Source organism: Schistocerca gregaria, chromosome 2 (assembly GCF_023897955.1).
Source record: "Schistocerca gregaria isolate iqSchGreg1 chromosome 2, iqSchGreg1.2, whole genome shotgun sequence".
NCBI lineage: Eukaryota > Metazoa > Arthropoda > Insecta > Orthoptera > Acrididae > Schistocerca > Schistocerca gregaria.
In genome coordinates this window covers 631,071,317-631,087,897 of record NC_064921.1, presented here as the reverse complement: position 1 = coordinate 631,087,897, position 16,581 = coordinate 631,071,317, and the positions used below count along the sequence as shown (strand labels likewise).

At 42.8% G+C, this 16,581-nt stretch overlaps 1 protein-coding gene across 1 annotated transcript in view; it reads left to right on the top strand.

Moving 5' to 3' along the window:
• The window catches only part of LOC126334648 (ATP-binding cassette sub-family C member 4-like), a 225,429-nt gene that overhangs the window by 24,213 nt on the left and 184,635 nt on the right, over positions 1–16,581 (top strand). The window contains exons 2-4 of the mRNA XM_049997093.1: positions 2,059–2,195; positions 8,833–8,934; positions 9,041–9,175. Of these exons, the coding sequence (XP_049853050.1) occupies positions 2,122–2,195; positions 8,833–8,934; positions 9,041–9,175 (311 nt within the window). The 5' untranslated portion in view covers positions 2,059–2,121. The remainder of the gene's footprint in view (positions 1–2,058; positions 2,196–8,832; positions 8,935–9,040; positions 9,176–16,581) is intronic.

Sequence of the window (16,581 nt, the reverse complement as noted above, 5' to 3'; positions counted from 1 at the left end):
AGGGCGTATAGTGGGCATGCGGGAGGCCGGGTGGACGTACCGCCGAATTGCTCAACACGTGGGGCGTGAGGTCTCCACAGTACATCGATGTTGTCGCCAGTGGTCGGCGGAAGGTGCACGTGCCCGTCGTCCTGGGACCGAACCGCAGCGACGCACGGATGCACGCCAAGACCGTAGGATCCTACGCAGTGCCGTAGGGGACCGCACCGCCACTTCCCAGCAAATTAGGGACACTGTTGCTCCTGGAGTATCGACGAGGACCATTCGCTACCGTCTCCATGAAGCTGGGCTACGGTCCCGCACACCGTTAGGCCGTCTTCCGCTCACGCCCCAACATCGTGCAGCCCGCCTCCAGTGGTGTCGCGACAGGCGTGAATGGAGGGACGAATGGAGACGTGTCGTCTTCAGCGATGAGAGTCGCTTCTGCCTTGGTGCCAATGATGGTCGTATGCGTGTTTGGCGCCGTGCAGGTGAGCGCCACAATCAGGACTGCATACGACCGAGGCACACAGAGCCAACATCCGGCATCATGGTGTGGGGAGCGATCTCCTACACTGGCCGTACACCTCTGGTGATCGTCGAGCGGACACTGAATAGTGCACGGTTCATCCAAACCGTCGTCGAACCCATCGTTCTACCATTCCTAGACCGGCAAGGGAACTTGCTGTTCCAACAGGCCATTGCACGTCCGCGTGTATCCCGTGCCACCCAACGTGCTCTAGAAGGTGTAAGTCAACTACCCTGGCCAGCAAGATCTCCAGATCTGTCCCCCATTGAGCATGTTTGGGACTGGATGAAGCGTCGTCTCACGCGGTCTGCACGTCCAGCACGAACGCTGGTCCAACTGAGGCGCCAGGTGGAAATGGCATGGCAAGCCGTTCCACAGGACTACATCCAGCATCTCTACGATCGTCTCCATGGGAGAATAGCAGCCTGCATTGCTGCGAAAGGTGGATATACACTGTACTAGTGCCGACATTGTGCATGCTCTGTTGCCTGTGTCTATGTGCCTGTGGTTCTGTCAGTGTGATCATGTGATGTATCTGACCCCAGGAATGTGTCAATAAAGTTTCCCCTTCCTGGGACAATGAATTCATGGTGTTCTTATTTCAATTTCCAGGAGTGTATATCGGACATCATTATGACCTTCAGCCATATTTGAGTCGCATGTTATACTAACTGGGTAATAAATTATAGTGATAAGGTCAATAAATTATACACGATTGGAAAATTAATTATAGTGGTGAGGGTCCAAGAAATCTGCCAATCATGAAAGCTGTCCTCTTACTCCAGCCAATAGAACAATGCCCCATCTCACATTTTTTTAAATTTTCTATAGATAACCAGTTGGTCTAGACTCGAGGGAGAACCAGGTGAAAGGGATGGTAGGTTGGAGTGTAGCCTTCACCTAGAGCTTGTAGGAGATCTGAAATGGTCTTTGGACTGGTATAGATGCACTACTGTCGATTGATTCATTTTCCTCTCACTCCCTAAGTAACATTTCTGTTACGCAGAATGAATAATGGCCCATGTTTTTGTTTTTTAATTGTATTTGCCCTTTTGCACAACTGAAACTCAGTGAAAAATATGGCGGAAACTTCCTTGAAAGTAATTTCTTACTATAAAGTTTTCAGTTTACTCCCAGAGGAAATTTAATTGTTGAATATACTATGAATTTTCACATATACTGTGTTCTACCATAATATTTAACCAGAAACAGTACTCATAACATCGTATTACACGTTCATAAGACGACAGGCTTATCCATAAAGACAAATGTTAAATAGTAGAGCACAGGTAAAAGTTGTCCTAGATTATGACTTACGATTTCATTATCAGTGAAACCAACGAGATATGTTTACAACCGAAAGGAGCGTTCTGTAGGGCACTACGATTCAGGCTGCGGGCTCGGGAAATGTGCATTTTTTTTCAAAAGAGAAGCAGATGTTCAATCGTATAAGTTCGTCTCAATGAGACCTTTTTTTTGCTCTCACTTCGTACTTTTATATATACTAATTAAAATCATATATGAATTCAAGGTTCTGAATGTTATTTCAGATCGAATGCAAGGAATCTCTGCAACGTGACTGGAGTGATACGGGGTGACTGAAGACTGACGTCATGGACTCAAAGGTATACATATCCAACCCCAACCCGAAAGCTACTGCGAACCCGGTCTCAAAGCTCTTCGTGTGGTAAGCAAACTTAATGTTTTGTATACTTCTGCATAATAATGGATTAAGATGCTGAAATGCTTGAATGGAGAAGTTTCTATGTTTTCCTAATGCAAATTCTTTACTTTTGCATCCAGTATTTGCTTAACACTACCAGAAGATAGAAATATATTTGTCTGAGATATTTCTTATATCATGATTGCCTTATTCCAACCAAAGGCAGTTCAGTATAGGTTTCTATTGCGTCATCTTATGGTCCTGCGACATAATCACTCCGTTTTCCAGTGGATTGTTTGGATATCCTAGGCAGTATACCTTGTATAAAGTCACTGTTTGATTCTTACGTGCTGTGAGAGCTGACTTTGAAAACTAATTTCTCAGCGTACTTTCGCGTTAAGGACGCTTTAGTTGGTAAATTAACAATGCGCTGATAATGCATGAACGGTTGTTCACCTTAGCATCTAAAGATATAGTTGTGTAATTAGCCCCTATCTCCCCGATCTTTGTGATTAATTACATAATTAGGATCGATCTTTGCGTCAGTTTCGCGATCAGAATTAATAAAGTACACTAACCTAACCTTCCTCTCGCGCATCTGGACAGTTTCCATGTGTTCGGCGAGAGAACTTGGGCTTTCCATCCAGTAGAATCATTGTTCGAGTCACAGAAAGGTCACCGCCATTTTTAATCTCCCGTCGATTCCAAACGCTTCTGGTGGTCTACTTGTGTTAGGGAGGTGCAATTGGGCTTTCTGCCCAGGAACACCAGGGTTCGAGTTCTGGAAATCGTACTGCCAATTTTAACTTTCCGCCGATTCCAGGGTGGTGGATTGAGCGGTGTGTCAGCACAGTCCTGGGACAAAGAAATTCCCGCCAGAATTCCGAATCGCTGCCAAAATTCGAAATTCCCGCCCGTAGGGTATGTTGTTGGAGGAGGAGGGGTGAGGGAGGGAAGACGGAGGGGCTGGGGCACACGTGCAGGCTGAGGAAAACACGTGACATCATCTGGGGCCGAGGGTGGGAATGATCTGGGCTGGGGTTGGGTACGGGTGGAGGTGATTAACTGAGCAGTTTAATTAATTTGCATATCAATTTGATATCAAAATTGCACCGAGAACCCCACTACTACTTACGCACATAGCACATACAATTCTACGAAAAAATATTTATATTAAACTAAACCTATTGCCCAAATCAGATGACCACAAATAATTTATCATACTGAATTGATTGAAATTGTTTTATCCTAGAAACGTGTATCATCTTCTAACCTCCATGCACCAAAGTTGTGCCTTCATTTCTCGACCCCAACACACCAAAACATTTATCTCCTTTTCTCTTTGTTTATTATGCGATCATTTGTTCCCACAAATTTCATAATAACATACGACTAACTTCACAATAAATCGTATAAACAACACCTAAGGGTACATACATTTAAGTCTAAACCTATACCACAATTCTTATTTCCCTACATGCAGTCGTGGCATCATTACATTTCACAATATATTGTTGTTCAGTGAGACTATCTTTTAAATTTCACTTGCCGCCCCTTTCTCTCCTGCTCGAAATTGAGTCATTTTTCTTCGCAGCTCAGTTATTAATCATTCCTACTTGCAAAATTCTTATTTCTCATCATAAGCATTAGCCTTTGTAATAGGCTTCTAATTTTCAATTATTTTCCTTTCCGAACATATTTCCTTTAATAATTCTTTTTTTTAATGGCTCTGAGCACTATGAGACTTTACATCTGACGTCATCAGTCACGTAGAACTCAGAACTACCTAAACCTAACTATCCCAAGGTCCTCACACACATCCATGCCCGAGGCACTATTCGAACCTGCGACCGTAGCAGTCGCGCGGTTCCGGACTGAAGTGCCTGGAACCGCTCGGCCACAGCGACCGGCTCGTTTTCAAAGTTCCTACTTTTATCTATAGTATTCATGTACACACATCTACCACAGAAAAACCTTCAACTTCACAGTCCCCCTTTAATAAATCATCAAAAGTCCTTTTCCCCACCTTTACCTTTTCTTCTCTCAAGTTTTCTTAACACTTTATGTTTATTATCCTCCCACTAAAAATGAATAAAGGCTTAGCGCATTAAGCAGCATGACTTCCCGACTACCACATTATATTCACATTCATTTGAGGACATTTAATCAGAATTAGTGTCTTCATAAAGAGCTGTCGGATCACCTCCCCTATAGAAATAAAAACACAGATTCGCTCCTTCGAAATATTTCTCTCAAAATCCTCATACATAACCTCATTACCTGATTATCACCTTCAACTGCCGCTAGCAGTAATTCAACTACTTTCACAGATGCGACATTAATTTCGTCTTCAGTTGAAGGGCCTATCGCATTGCCACTTTCTTTGACAACAAACACCAGTCTGTTTTCAGTGACATTCTATCGTAAGACGCAACTTCGTCATACTCAATTGGAATTTCCCTGACACTCGATTTCTAACAATTTGGGGTGCACCTCTGCCTCTGTTTCCGATACAAAAATTTCCACCCAACATAAATCATTGCCATCATTTAGTTCCCGCGAACTGAATAAAATGTCTAGCTCCACTGCCTCAAAATCTAAATTTAAATTAGTTCCTTGGTCTGTAGTGCGCTGTTTTTTCTTTTTTTGTACTGCTTCCAGCTGCTTCAGAATTCCTAGTCACTTTTAACGACATCCATCTGCGATAATAAGGCCCCTCATCCCCACACCCGCGTACCCTTTAACCGATTTGACGTCCTTTGCATCTGTTTCATCAGAAATTTATTTTTACATTTGGATCGGAATCGTGGCACATCTTAGTTACCGGAATTCCTATTTTGAATTTGCGGTCTGTGAATCCAGGGTATCTAGAACCTTTGATTTTAATCATGATCTCTAAGTTGAAAATTGTTATGGTTATTGCCTCACAGAAATTATAATTATGATAGTGATGAGAATTATTATTATTATTCTGGTTGTAATTTAGGAAATCATTTTGATGAATGTGTTGGATTCTGTTTCTCAGCCTGTTATAAAATTTCTAAGGCTTGTATCTTAGTCCGCCGAGTTTGTTCAACTATGCATAAGATCCCATGGTAAATGATCTGGAAATCGTCTTTTAAGCTTTGTAATCTGTCAAAAAACCCGACAGCAAATTTATGAGCATTAATTTTAAATGTTTTTGCACATAAAATTCCCTCAAAGAGGAGCATTCCAGTAATTTGGTTTGTCTATAAATTAATTTTAAAGCTGTGTTTTGTTCGCCTCTCCCCAGAATCAGAAAATACAATTTTGTCATATGATGACATGGATGGAGGCCGTGGCTGTTATTTGAAGACAAATTTTGATGGTGTTGGGACAGCAACCAGCCACAAATTCACTTTCTGTTCCTTTATTCAAAGGGTACCGTTACTGATTTCGAATCGTTATGATTCATTTTCAGACGGTTTACATGCTTTCCTTATTACGTGCGGTGGTTTTTCTACAGATTGTTATAAAATATAAATAACACATAATTATAAGCACGCCTCATACAGATGGTTGCGTTACAGATTTTCATTGGATGTGACTTACGTGAAATGTCGGCTTGGCGTGTTTGTTTTCTTAACATTCGTCTAACAGATACGAATACATTCCCACTGCATTCTCACTGTAGTACGCATAAATTTTTCTCACTAAACACTTTAGATTTGTCACTGAAAAGATTTCTACCACGCACCACATGTTTTGATATATACAAAGAGCTTACAAACATATGAGTATCAAAGATGCTATGATATATCGTAACATTTGAAGATGTACTATGTTTGGAAAAAGATCATATATTCACTTATGCAACTGAAACTCCTTTTACACTAGTTCAGAGAGACATTGACTTTTTTTAGTTGTTAAGCGGACACTGTTACAATAATTATAAAGGTTTTAAATGTTTTTGTACTGTACAAGTAAAACAGTACATTATTTAATTACATTTAGCATCATGAGAATTATAGTAACATATAAATTTGCTACTTGATCTGCAGATAGGTGTAGGAATATTATTTGCTTTGGAAGTTGGAAAATAATTTTTGGAAATTTTTCAGGACAGGGGTGTTAGTTAACTCTGTTTGTTCATTAAGGATATAGTCTGAGGCGCTGTTTTTGCGTGTATGTATTTCTATTTCCTCTAATATATTCATAGTGGCTCCTTTCTCTGCTAGATTTAAAATTTTTAAATTGTTCTCAATGTTTCTCACTGAATGATTCTCTTCAGAAATATGGGGTGCAAATGAAGATTTGTTCAAGTTTCCAAGCCTTAGAGCATCAATCTAATTTCAGAAGTTTGGCCTGTCTGTCCAATGTAGAATTGTGGGCATGTATCGCATTTGAGTTTGTATATTCCTTATTTACGGTAGATAAATTCACAGTTGAACCTGAAACTAATAAAAGCATTAAGTTTCTTGACTTTAAGATTTGCAATAGTAACATTAAACAACAATTTAGTTGAAACTGGATCGAATTTTAGGTTCATCTCACTTGTGAACACAATCCCATACGAAAAACTCCAATTGCCACGTAACATATGCGGTCGCAACTGGTAGTCCTGGACGAGACAAATCAATTGAAACGTAAGAGCTGTTATCTCACATTGCATCCCAGATGAGATTGACATTTGTGAGATACCTTGCCTCGTGTCGAAACACTCAACTCAAGCATGCTTGGCTAATCCTTTAAAGTGGCGTGTCTATCGACAAAGGTACAGAATACCTTTGTGAGGAGGGTGGGATAATGTACAATACAATGAAAAAAGTTGCTCGCCACATGTCCTAGAGTCGGGCTACACACCATCTGCTATATGCCCAACAGCTAAACTTGCTCGTGAACATTGGCTTAAGAAGTGATCCTGTAGCCGAAAATTTTATACGGCTGGCCATTACTGCTTACTGCCCATGAAATTCGAGTTGGAAAATTAACTAATAAACGTAAGAAATGAATAAATCTTTCGGGTAAACGAAGGTAAACTACGACGATTGTTTCAGTTTTAACGAATTAATGATTTATTCAGCTAATTAACACAAAATAAATTGAAATGGTAGCACTAGGAAAACATGGAAATGACACATAAAATTAAGAACAAGGTTAGAAAACGAATGTAGCAAAACATAGCGTGAATGCGTTACATGTGCTACCACGTTCACAGAATTCAACTATTCTTCTCAAATCCACGTATTTCAAAGTCCCACAGCACAAATACATTAACAGGTCATAAATCAATTACTAACTCACTGGGCGCTGATGACCACGCTGTTTAGGGCCCGTAAACCTCAAACACAACACACTAACTCACATATACCTCCATTTCGTTGGTGTGATAAGAATCTATAAATTCCCTCAACCATCCATGTAGCGTGTCAGGCAAACCAGTGGCAAAGCTTAATAGCATTGTGATCATCATGACATTCTTGGATCTTTGAACATATGTTTCTGTAATTTCCTACGTAAATTCGTAGTATTCTGCAATAGCCACGGCTTTCCATATTGCAAAATCGACTATTTTTCACAATAACCTCTCTGCCTCCTAACACAACCGCCGCCTCCCCACGTCAAGTCTTCCAGGACTTCCAGCCGACTTGTTGCTGGATCGCGGCTTGGCCGTTTTTCCTGTTCCGCAACACCTCAAGCGCTCGCAGTCGGTCCGCTAACAGCTCACCAAAGTGTGTGTTATCCTACAACTTATTGATAACTGAAGCTGCAAACTACCTCAGATATTTCCGTCCAGCTGTTATCATAGTGCCTATTGTACTGTATATTGCTATTGTTAACGACAGAGTGCTACAGTCTCTTTTCAATGGATGCATGTTGTTAACCATAAACACTATGTGGGTATACGTGGCTGTACTTGCATGGGAAGGAAGAGTTAAAGTTTTGTCATGCCTGAAAAAATGGCCTGCACTAAATTTCTTCACTGACACATCAGATGGTCCTGGACGCCATCTGTTGATGAATGCACAGAGTTCTCACAAAGTATGAGACAATAGAAAATAACAGGTCAAAAGTAAGCTACGTGAAGTTAGTGGTAAGTGACGTACTTCGTATCGTAGCATTCACAATCAGTTTCTATACAAGGTACTTCCAAGAAAGCATTCTTCTATCGTAGTAAAATGTCTGCTTTACAAATGTCTGTATAAGAAATAGTCTGCACTAGGTTCTGTTCCTATTAAGAGGCAAAAGAATTTCTGCAAGCCACTTTCTAATATTACCCAATAAATTATTTGAAAGAACATTTTCATTAAATTCCACTTCTTTCATCTGATAAAGGAAAAAAATGAATCGCGTATCATATTTAACGGCAGATCATTCAGGTACATATCATGCAAATCTTTTTGCCAGGAACAGAACCCTGTCCCTCCCATTGTCCACATCTATATTTCTGCAGTTTTCTAGCTACGCAAAGAACCACTGCGAAGTTTTTCCCCTAATTCCACAACGCTCGATATTTAGTTAAGTAACTAAGTCATATATTACATGGTAAGTTGCCAAAGCCGTCTTTCATGATAAAAAGTCATCAACGTAGCAAGTTCAGCGGGAACGTGTTGTTAACCTGTAAGTTCAAGAGCCTCTAATGACAGACAGCAGCGGGAATGTGTGTTCTCCGTGTTTTGAAGCAAATTCCGTGTTTCAGGTGGTTGCGGAAACTCGTGTGGAAGGCGAATCTGACAGAGTGCGATCTGTACGACAGGCTAGACTGCGACGCAACGGAGAAGCTGGCAGACGGGCTGCAGAAGTGAGTCTCCTCTGGCAGCTGAGCCGCGGCTTTTTCTCATGCTCCCAGATAACATTTCAGTACTCACCAAGCATTTATAAACCTTCACTTCCTTATATTTTTTCAGGTCATGGGACAAAGAAGTAATGAGATCCAAACAGAAGGGTACAAAACCAAGTTTCGGAAGAGCAATTGTTAGGACTTTCGGCCTACGCTATTTCATGTACGGCGTAATTCATCTTTTTGACCAGTTAGTGCTCAGGTACGTTCAACAAATTATCAAGCAGAAGAAACCACACATTTCATACCTAAAAAAAGCATTTACTTCTTCGATAATGAGAGAACTGTACTGTTATGGTTTTGGAATAAAGAACAATAAAACGTTTGCCAAAGGTTGATACATTCGTCGAACCTTCCGACGAATGAACACTTTTAAGAATAAGGAAAAAAAATTAGAGACGACTTTGCCTCCGAAATGTATTTTATGTCTTCACTGTGTGTCAGAACAATGTTTTGTGCCACTGACATAGCAATTTGTTTGAGCTGTCCTATCGTAGGTCATCATGGCAGACCGGTATGTACAGTCCATTAATACCGACTTCTTACGGACGTAACTTGGTTAGTCGATAGGTAACTCTTCCGTAGTCGCATTTTAATTGGGACATGTGCGACCATCTGTCACACAAGTGAAGAAACGATACATGCATCGAAAAGTATCAAACATTTAACTTTTCATATGACTGGATATATATATATATATATATATATATATATATATATATATATATATATATATATATATATATATATATATATTTGGGAGTCAATTCTAAAATCATCCTGATGCTGTAGTTGCTGTTGAGAAGAAGGTAGAGAGGAAAATTGCAGTTTAGCGTCCGGTCTACGACAGAGTCTTTATAGACATGTATCACACAGTGAAAGAAGTAGATCGGTTATATCGAGGAAAATCATCTGAAGTAATTTAAGGAAACCACAGAAACTTTCAGTCTTGAATCACTGACATCGAGTGCAGGCTCGATGTTCATACACTCCTGGAAATGGAAAAAAGAACACATTGACACCGGTGTGTCAGACCCACCATACTTGCTCCGGACACTGCGAGAGGGCTGTACAAGCAATGATCACACGCACGGCACAGCCGACACACCAGGAACCGCGGTGTTGGCCGTCGAATGGCGCTAGCTGCGCAGCATTTGTGCACCGCCGCCGTCAGTGTCAGCCTGTTTGCCGTGGCATAAGGAGCTCCATCGCAGTCTTTAACACTGGTAGCATGCCGCGACAGCGTGGACGTGAACCGTATGTGCAGTTGACGGACTTTGAACGAGGGCGTATAGTGGGCATGCGGGAGGCCGGGTGGACGTACCGCCGAATTGCTCAACACGTGGGGCGTGAGGTCTCCACAGTACATCGATGTTGTCGCCAGTGGTCGGCGGAAGGTGCACGTGCCCGTCGACCTGGAACCGGACCGCAGCGACGCACGGATGCACGCCAAGACCGTAGGATCCTACGCAGTGCCGTAGGGGACCGCACCGCCACTGCTCCTGGGGTATCGGCGAGGACCATTCGCAACCGTCTCCATGAAGCTGGGCTACGGTCTTGCACACCGTTAGGCCATCTTCCGCTCACGCCCCAACATCGTGCAGCCTGCCTCCAGTGGTGTCGCGACAGGCGTGAATGGAGGGACGAATGGAGACGTGTCGTCTTCAGCGATGAGAGTCGCTTCTGCCTTGGTGCCAATGATGATTGTATGCGCCGTGCAGGTGAGCGCCACAATCAGGACTGCATACGACCGAGGCACACAGGGCCAACACCCGGCATCATGGTGTGGGTAGCGATCTCCTACACTGGTCGTACACCTCTGGTGATCGTCGAGGGGACAATGAATAGTGCACGGTACATCCAAACCATCATCGAACCCTTCGTTCTACCATTCCTAGACCGGCAAGGGAACTTGCTGTTCCAACAGGACAATGCACGTCCGCATGTAGCCCGTGCCACCCAACGTGCTCTAGAAGGTGTAAGTCAACTACCCTGGCCAGCAAGATCTCCGGATCTGTCCCCCATTGAGCATGTTTGGGACTGGATGAAGCGTCGTCTCACGCGGTCTGCACGTCCAGCACGAACGCTGGTCCAACTGAGGCGCCAGGTGGAAATGGCATGGCAAGCCGTTCCACAGGACTACATCCAGCATCTCTACGATCGTCTCCATGGGAGAATAGCAGCCTGCATTGCTGAGAAAGGTGGATATACACTGTACTAGTGCCGACATTGTGCATGCTCTGTTGCCTGTGTCTATGTGCCTGTGGTTCTGTCAGTGTGATCATGTGATGTATCTGACCCCAGGAATGTGTCAATAAGGTTTCCCCTTCCTGGAACAATGAATTCATGGTGTTCTTATTTCAATTTCCAGGAGTGTAATTGCTGGTGGGGTGTCGAAACAATAACGACCTTGCTGCCTTGCTGAGAGTCTGCACCATTTGCCACAATGTCAAGAAACATTTCACAGCTATGCCTGCCATCCGTCTCGCTCGACACATATTCAGACACACGCAGACCAATCACCGAATTCGTATGCAATCATCATTCCAAGGACATACGTTGTCCAGAACATGAATATGACCGCTTGTCAGGAGCCTGAACAACGATCTTTTGTAGCATGGAGTGGAGCAGAAAGGCAGTAAATGAGGTTCTGGGAGATTCCGACAGGGATGTGGAGCGATGCCCACTCCAGCACCGTGACCAGCTGCGCTAGTTCTTCCGGTTGAGAATCCACTGCACGATCAGCCCGATTGAGTTGATTCCACACATTCTCCACTGTGTGTAAATCCAGGGAATTTGGTGTCCAGAGAGTACAGTAAATGGATCCTGGTGCTATTCCAACAAAACACATATGCGGGAAGTGTACCACGTTTTATTATCCTGTTGGTAGATGCCATCGTGCTGAGGAAAGTGCATGTAGAGTTGGACTTGGTCCCCAAGGATAGATGCATACTTTAGTTCATCCATTGTAGCTTCCAAAATGACGGGATTACCCGAATGTCTTGAAAATATGCCCAAGAGCATAACCCTCGCTCCTGTGGTCTGGACCCTTCCAACGATTGTTGCAAGGTGTCTACTTCCAGGAGATAAACAACGTCCATCTGTCCGATGAGACATTAAAAATGACTCATCTAAAAAGGCCTACTGTAACCAATAGCGCGCAAGTTAAGCCTTCGTCGCCAATGAATAGCACAGCGTTCGCTGAGGAGAGGCACTATTAGTAGTTCATCGGTTCACGCGGGCAGTCATCTGCTGAACAGTTGTACGTCTGTTCGCCCGTAAACACCTCCGCAGCCGTCGTTCACCTCTGCCATCTGTGGCATCACAGTTACCTCGACACCGGTTCGAGTAACGCCATGCCATGCACGGTATACTTTAACCACGGCGGCATGCGAACGGTTTACAAATTTAGCCGTTTCGGGTGTGCTTCCATCCTTGGTCCGAAAACCAATGATGATGTCCGTTGGGGCACTATTCCTCCCCCCCCCCCCCCCCCAAACACCCTCCAGCGTTAGTGCTACCCCCTGCTGTCTGTGAGTGGTTACTGCACTTTGCCGTCGAACGTAGGCGCTGGTCACACTAATGAGACTGGACTGTGTATAAACAGGCGTTGTCTGGCAACACGACAAATTTACCACTGGTAAATCACTGAATTTCGCCTCCCATTGCATGCTGAGGCAGCAACGGCTCAGAGTTCCATAGAGTTGCTGAAGTATTATTTTGGGCGAACAACAGGTACGTTCAAGCTGCTATTTTGTGCAACAGGTATAATGCTTGCTGGTCCCTGTTAACTACAACGTGCTACTCAGGAAGTCTGTAGAACAATTACATGCCATCTGAAAGCTATTCATCGTACTTATCGGCGGTTACGTTAGCTCCGTTAGTGTCGCATCTGTTTCTTTGGCGTTCAAGCGGTGGTGCTTGGATCGTGTAGGGAAACATACCCTCTCGTTGGAGCATGGAGCGGAAGGTGAAGCTAGAAAGTTTATTTCACCGATAAAAAAAGTTATTGATGGCGTGTGTACGCATATCCCACGTAATACTGCAGATGATATGTTTAATACACAATCTAACCGAATCATGCGTGATAGAAACATAGAGGGTGACTCAGTAGTGATGTTAAAAACTTTCAAGGATCATGCGGAACGACAAATTTATCAAGCTGTGGTAATGAAGTAAGACACCTTAGTCCAGAAACGACCGAGTCTAAAGGTATGAGCATCTATTCAAGTTCCGCTTTAGCCTAAAGGATCTCCAGTACTCTCAGATAATTTCTCATGCTGCTGGACTAGCAACGGCGCACACAACTTTGTGTCAGAGAGACTGAAAATCCTAAATGCACAAAAGATTAAGAAAAAATACCATAAGTTGCTAAATTTAGACAAGTTGTTCAAAATGGCGTCCCCCAGCGTCGATGTAGGCATGTAATCGTGGCACAAAGTTCTGTCGTACCCTTTCTAATATCTCCAGTGTCGTCTGAACAGTGTCGCATGCAGTCAGAATTCTTGCCAGGACAGCACTTCACTCTCGACGGACGTCTGGTACAGGCGGTCCCATGAGACGAAATCAAGTGCGTTGTAATCAGGTGAACGTGAACCAACCCGTATATCTGTACACATCTGTAGCATGGCAAGTCCGTAACTACGCTCACGAGTAGGCGATCTGCAGACTTGAGTGATCTAATGACCAGTTTGCCATCCAAGTCCGACCATAAATAATTAGTGCTACCGGTACGAAACCGGATTGGGTCACTAGTTTTGGTATATCCGGGCAGACCGAATGGTGCGACGGGGAAAGGAGCAGCCTGTGCTGGAGTTTAAGGTAGGTGGTGTGAGCGACGATTGTGAAGAATAAACTTCGCTCCCCTACCAACATATTCGAGCCAGGTTGGTCACATGATGACTGTGATAGGATATGAGGACGTGCTTTCTAGAACTTGCAATTTTCTGATACGAATGAGATCCCATTTGTTAATAAATGAAGAACAGGGTTCCTGTGACATAGCAAAATGCAATAAATTTACAGACAAAGAACTTGGGTGCATGATGATATCACTGCATAACAGGGCAATCATATGACAAGACCCTGATGTCGAGGAAGTGACAGTGAAACATTCACAGCCATCCATCCCACCAACAACGTCTAGATCGGATGTGACAATAGACGCTGGAATTACTTCGGCAGAGAATCCGTGGTGCAACAGGAGAGCTGACATGAAGACTGTGGAATATCATCCCCGTTCCCAATGTATGGAGCACATGCTACATGAGATAATTAGAACAATTCGACTGTGACTGAAACGCGCCCTCACAGGAGTGATGACGTTAGGAGTAAACAACACACACAGATTGAGCGCAATAAATGTGCAGACGTAAGTGTTACCAAAGATGCGTAGCAAAATATAATAAAAATAGCACGCTCCGTAGCTTCAATAACATTTTGAAACTAACTTTTGTTAGTGTTTTATCAGTTTACTCGACGAAACAAGTAGGCAGCCATGGTTACTCCACAGGAGAGCTGAATGTACCTGTATGTAACATAGCTTTTGGTAACCAGTGACCGCTAAGGACTGCTACTAGTCCACACTGTGTGTATGTTTTTCGCTGTTGAAGAGTTCTCTGGCATTGAATTTCGGTGATGTCAGTGTTACTGAAGCTCATTTGTTATTGTTGTATATATCACTGGTGGATTGTGTGTGTGAATTTTATTGCAATGTACAAGGTAGTAAACTTTATCACGGCAACTACAAACATGAGCACAGATATTACTGGTAGATCAGTATCATCAAAATATGAATTGAGCAGTAGAGCTAGAGAAAACACAGACGGAAGTGGTTGACAATGAGGTGTCAAATGATTATGGCATGATAGTCGCATGCGACATGGGAAGTTCAAGTGCAACTGTTGGAACTATTAAACAAGAAGATTATGAGCAATTGTGGACTTAGTTCCAATGGTGAAGCAGCACACTAAATATTAACAAGTGTAGGGAAAATATTAAACTGACTAGGAAAGATAATGAACAGCCTAGGAAAGGTATTAGACGAAGTAGGAGAGCTCAACATCAGTTGATGAGTAAAAGTTTTTGTCTTACTCTATTGTGAGATGTGAAAGCAAATCAGTGTGTTGTGCTGTCGATCTGAATATAATTTCATACTCATAATTCGACAGAAAAAGTACCAACGTTCCAAATGTTGAGCTGTCCGTGTAGGAACAGTATTATTCCGTGCACAGACAGGCAGTAAAGTTTTGTGATCTGTGAAGAGGATGAATTTTCATCCGTAAATGTAATCTAGTAAGTACTTAACTGCTGATATAAACAATCACAAGAGCTTCCTTGTCGATCTGACTGCAATTTCTTTGTACCATTGTTGGATTCCATGTGAACGCAGTTGAACGTTCAAAACTATGATGTCGGTGGGACAGAATGGCGCCTTTACCGTAGTCTGAAGCATCCCCAGCAATCGTGGGCCTTTTGTCATACGACATTTGGTGTCAAGCAAACATTGTTTTAATTTGCTAAATACGAGTTGGCATTCACTGTTCCAGTTCAATTTGGTACAGCGATTCACTGATGGAAGCTGCATGTTGGAGAAATTTTCGGCATTAATTTATTGGTCCTAATAGGGACATAATTGCTTAACATCCTTGGGAGCTGAAAGGTTTTTAATGGCGTCAGTATGTTGCGGCGTCGACTTGGTGCCGTGTGCCCCATGTATTGTACTTCACGTTGAAAAAAAGTTGCCTTTGTCACTTTTGGATATCAGATTTCTTTCTTGTCGAATTTTGAAAACAAATTTCAAATTATGGAAATTCCTGTGGGGTTGTTGCAGCCTCACTTCGGTCGTCCAACTAGTTCACAATGTTAGGAATTTGCTGAATTGATTGTTTTAAATACCGCTGGAACAAACTAAAAGCACTGGCAATTCCAAAAGGTAATGTTTTGTAGTGATAGAGACCAAATGTAGTATGCATCAACATAAATCTCTGTGTGCCTTCGTCCAAAGGGATTTGCAAACATTCCTGGCAATGGCAAACATCACCAGCTAATTCTGACATCAGTTCTTCCGGCTTGTGGACAAAATGTGTCAACAACAGACTGAGCACTAGTCGTCGCTTTGAAATCTCCGCAGTTTCGCTGTGAACCGCTGGGATTCGTTACATCGACGATCCGTATCATCCCTTGGCTACTGGTCACTGATTCGACTCGAATAAACTCATCCTGATCAAGACTACGAAGTCCCCACTTTGTTTTATCTTTTAACACAGGAGAAATGTGCTTGGCAAAATTTCGCCACCACATTCAGCTGCAGCGTAGTGTGTGACGCGTAACCTATGATGCGTCATATTTTCCTAACCGGTGTTTTAACTTTCCATTTAGAATTTCACTTCCTCGTGAAAACTGAAACAAAAAGACCCAGTCGTTGTAAACTGAATTTTCAAGTACGAATGTTGCCTGTTTCGTAAATTCTGTTGAAAAATTGCCCTTTTACTGGTTTCTCCTGACTGCTGTAACAGAACAGTGAACTTATTAATGACTGAAACTGACGACCCTGTGACAATTAGAAAATGTATTGGGATTTTGTGAACTAGAAGAGTCTCAGATAAT